This window comes from Ceratina calcarata, unplaced genomic scaffold, assembly GCF_001652005.2.
Source record: "Ceratina calcarata isolate Rehan_Ccalc_2016 unplaced genomic scaffold, ASM165200v1 scaffold555.2, whole genome shotgun sequence".
NCBI lineage: Eukaryota > Metazoa > Arthropoda > Insecta > Hymenoptera > Apidae > Ceratina > Ceratina calcarata.
Window position 1 is genome coordinate 306037 of NW_017176739.1, and position 3026 is coordinate 309062.

A 3026-nucleotide genomic window follows, 5' to 3' on the forward strand; every position below is an offset into this window, starting at 1 on the left:
ACAAAACTATAATAGAAAACAAGGATTATAATATAAAGTATCTAAAAAAAAAAATAATAAAAAAAAAATATAAAGTGATCCCGCGGAACGGACTGCCGTAGCGAAAGGGTTAAAGAATTGTTTTAAATAAAATAATTGGTACTTACGATTATAGAATAATGATACAATCAAAATTATTTTGTTAAATTAGGTTTAAATTATAGTACTATAATTATCAGTTAATAATTCCATAACATCATTGATTAAAATAGATTTGCTTATCAAGACTAATCCGGATTGTGGAATCATTTACCTAAGAGTATTAAGAACACTCCCATGAGCAGACACGAGACCGTGAGGAGGATCCGGCGCCCGAGTACGTCGACGAGAGACGCGGCTAAGAAGGATACTAATATTTGTACGGCGCCGATGACCATCGTCTGTTCACTCCCGGTCAGTTCACCGGAACCGGTGATGTCGAAGAGAGTCAAAGCGTGAAAGATCATCATATTCGCACCGCACAAGTTTTGACCGAGCATCACGCCGATACAAGTCACGATCGACCGTAGAACACGACGATTCTTCAACAGCTTCATGTTGATCTGATATCGGAGGGTAAAGCAATTGTACACAACAAATAGGCGCACGATAATTACAAGCAGATTGTGGATGTTAATGGAATATCAGTTTTATAAGCGCGATAAAGAATGTAGAATTTAAGAAGTTTATCTTTAACTTGATGTGTACTTCCGAAGGAAAATAAAATGTAATTTGCAATCATTTTATAAGATTATTAATTTAAATTTATAATACCTTTCTCGAGCGAGTCGTGTGGACCAACTGCTTCAACTCGTTGAGCTCGTGCTGGACGTCATTAGTATCGCGGAACCATTCTAGAGATACTACTGCATTAGTCTCATCGTTCCGGAACAAATAATGGAACGGGCTATTGGGTAACATCACTTGTGGCACCAATAGAAAACACGCAAACCCACAAACCTTGCTGTACCTTTATTAAAACAATATTAATTCAAAATCCACAATTAATCTTCGCTTAAAAAAAAAGGAACTATTAGAAGAAAAAAATCATCAATCTATTCTTTATAATTTGTAATAAATTTTGAATTGAGGAAAATAAAAACTGAGATATTTATTACAAAAATTGAAGAAATGAGGTATATGTATACTGTTCACGTACCACCATACTGTCTCTTCTATCGCATGAGCAACGCTGAACGCGTACATGATGCCGCAGTTGATTAGAACCTGGAAATACGCGAGGTGACGGCCGCGAACTTCTTTACGGGTGATTTCGGCCACATAAATCGGTGTCAAAACGGAGTAGATACCTCCGCATATACCACAGATGAACCTTCCAGTCATGAGTATCACTACCTGAGAATTGAGTTCAACATAAAAAATATACAGATAAACAGACAGTTCTAAAAATTGTTATTAATTAATCGTACAATGTATCATATTCTTCGTCATCTTAAATTCTTAAATAAATGTTTGACTAATCTTACCTGTTCGCTGCGATTGCCCATTATGTACATCCATGTGATAACTAAGGGTGGCATCGTCCAGAACAAGATTCTCGCTCGGGAGAATCGCTCAGCTATAAAAGGCACTAGGATCGCTCCTACGCAGATACCGGCATTCAGAATACCTCCGATGAGTCCGATCTCAGTCCCTGTGGCGTCGAGATGGTCCCGGAACATTTTACTCGCCTTGGAATTCCAAGCTAGGGAAATGCCGAGCGCGAAGCCGCCGAGGGACGCTGGAATTTCACCAAAGAAACAATTATCAACCCTCTTTTTCCATGTCGTTCCCTAATTTTCTCGCGAAATTTATATTTTATTTTTTCCGCACCTGCCCCTTCTTGCCATTCGTCGTGTTAATTGCACGTTAATTTCTTTGAGAATTTCATATGTACATGGTACGAAAAATTGTTTCCTGTTTCTTTTGGGGTAGCGGGAGAAACGCGAATGACAAAGAGTATTGTTGACTTTTAAAATACTCTTACGAATTGTGTTTTATGCACACGATTCTCTTTGAGGACGATATTCTGGGTGAGCGTTCTTTTTTTAAAAGGAAAACACAAAGTGTGACTGCTGTTGCGTAACGATTAGATTGTAGTTGAAATTTTTGAAATAGGAGAGTCGCGAATAAAATTGGAAATTCAGTTTTCGAAAATAATTTTATTTTAGCCTTCAATTTAATGAATACATTTAAACAGCTTGTCACATGTCTTGGAATTTTGTACTTTATTTTACAAACGTGTGTTCATAGAGGATTCTAAATAAAAGTACAGTGCACATAGAATTAAAAGGGTAATAAGTAGACAAATAAGGTAGATCAAAATGTATATTAATAATACATATTTACGCATTATGTCTCGTTACGTGATTGTACATTGCGTTCACTTCTTACATTCATTATTCTGTTTAAAATTCCATCATTTCTAAAATTCAATCATTTCTTTTATATTCCACTCTTTTTCAACGAATGTGTAAGAATCCAAGTTCTATTAATGACGAATAACTATCGTGAATTCAAGATTTGTGATAGAAAAATATTGCCGTATTAGGAATTTGAATGATGATCAAATTGAATGACAGGTTAACTCACCAACGAAGGCGCCGAAATACGGATTCAATTTTTGAACCAGTACGAAAAAGTTCCATCTGTCATTGCGGGGCGCGGTGGTGGTCATCGTTCGCCGTTGAAAGGGGCGAATTCTGTTTCGTTAGAGCAATTTTGCGCCGCGTACGACGGAAGAGAAACAAGTTTACAAGCTACGAGACTGAAATCCTAATCAGGCACCGCGTGTTCAGATTCCGACGCACGTCACGATATCGACTTGGCATCTCGTAAAGTCGATCGTAGTCGCCATTCATTTCGCAAAACAAAACATAATCGAAGATTTTTATCAACCAGAGTTTGTATTCTTATCGGCAATAGTTTCCTCCGGAACATTATCGAACCTCGAGCTTTGTTTATTATAACAATAATTTTATTCTGATAATACGAGAAATTATTTGGAT

General features: G+C 36.9%; 1 protein-coding gene across 1 annotated transcript in view; it reads right to left on the minus strand.

The window, feature by feature from the left end:
- The window catches only part of LOC108629180 (facilitated trehalose transporter Tret1), a 7333-nt gene extending 4638 nt beyond the window's left edge, over positions 1-2695 (minus strand). Inside the window, exons 1-5 of the mRNA XM_018031662.2 lie at positions 2611-2695; positions 1506-1759; positions 1178-1374; positions 793-988; positions 293-581 (exon numbers count right to left, since the gene is read on the minus strand). Of these exons, the coding sequence (XP_017887151.1) occupies positions 293-581; positions 793-988; positions 1178-1374; positions 1506-1759; positions 2611-2695 (1021 nt within the window). The remainder of the gene's footprint in view (positions 1-292; positions 582-792; positions 989-1177; positions 1375-1505; positions 1760-2610) is intronic.
- Positions 2696-3026: the final 331 nt, after the last annotated feature.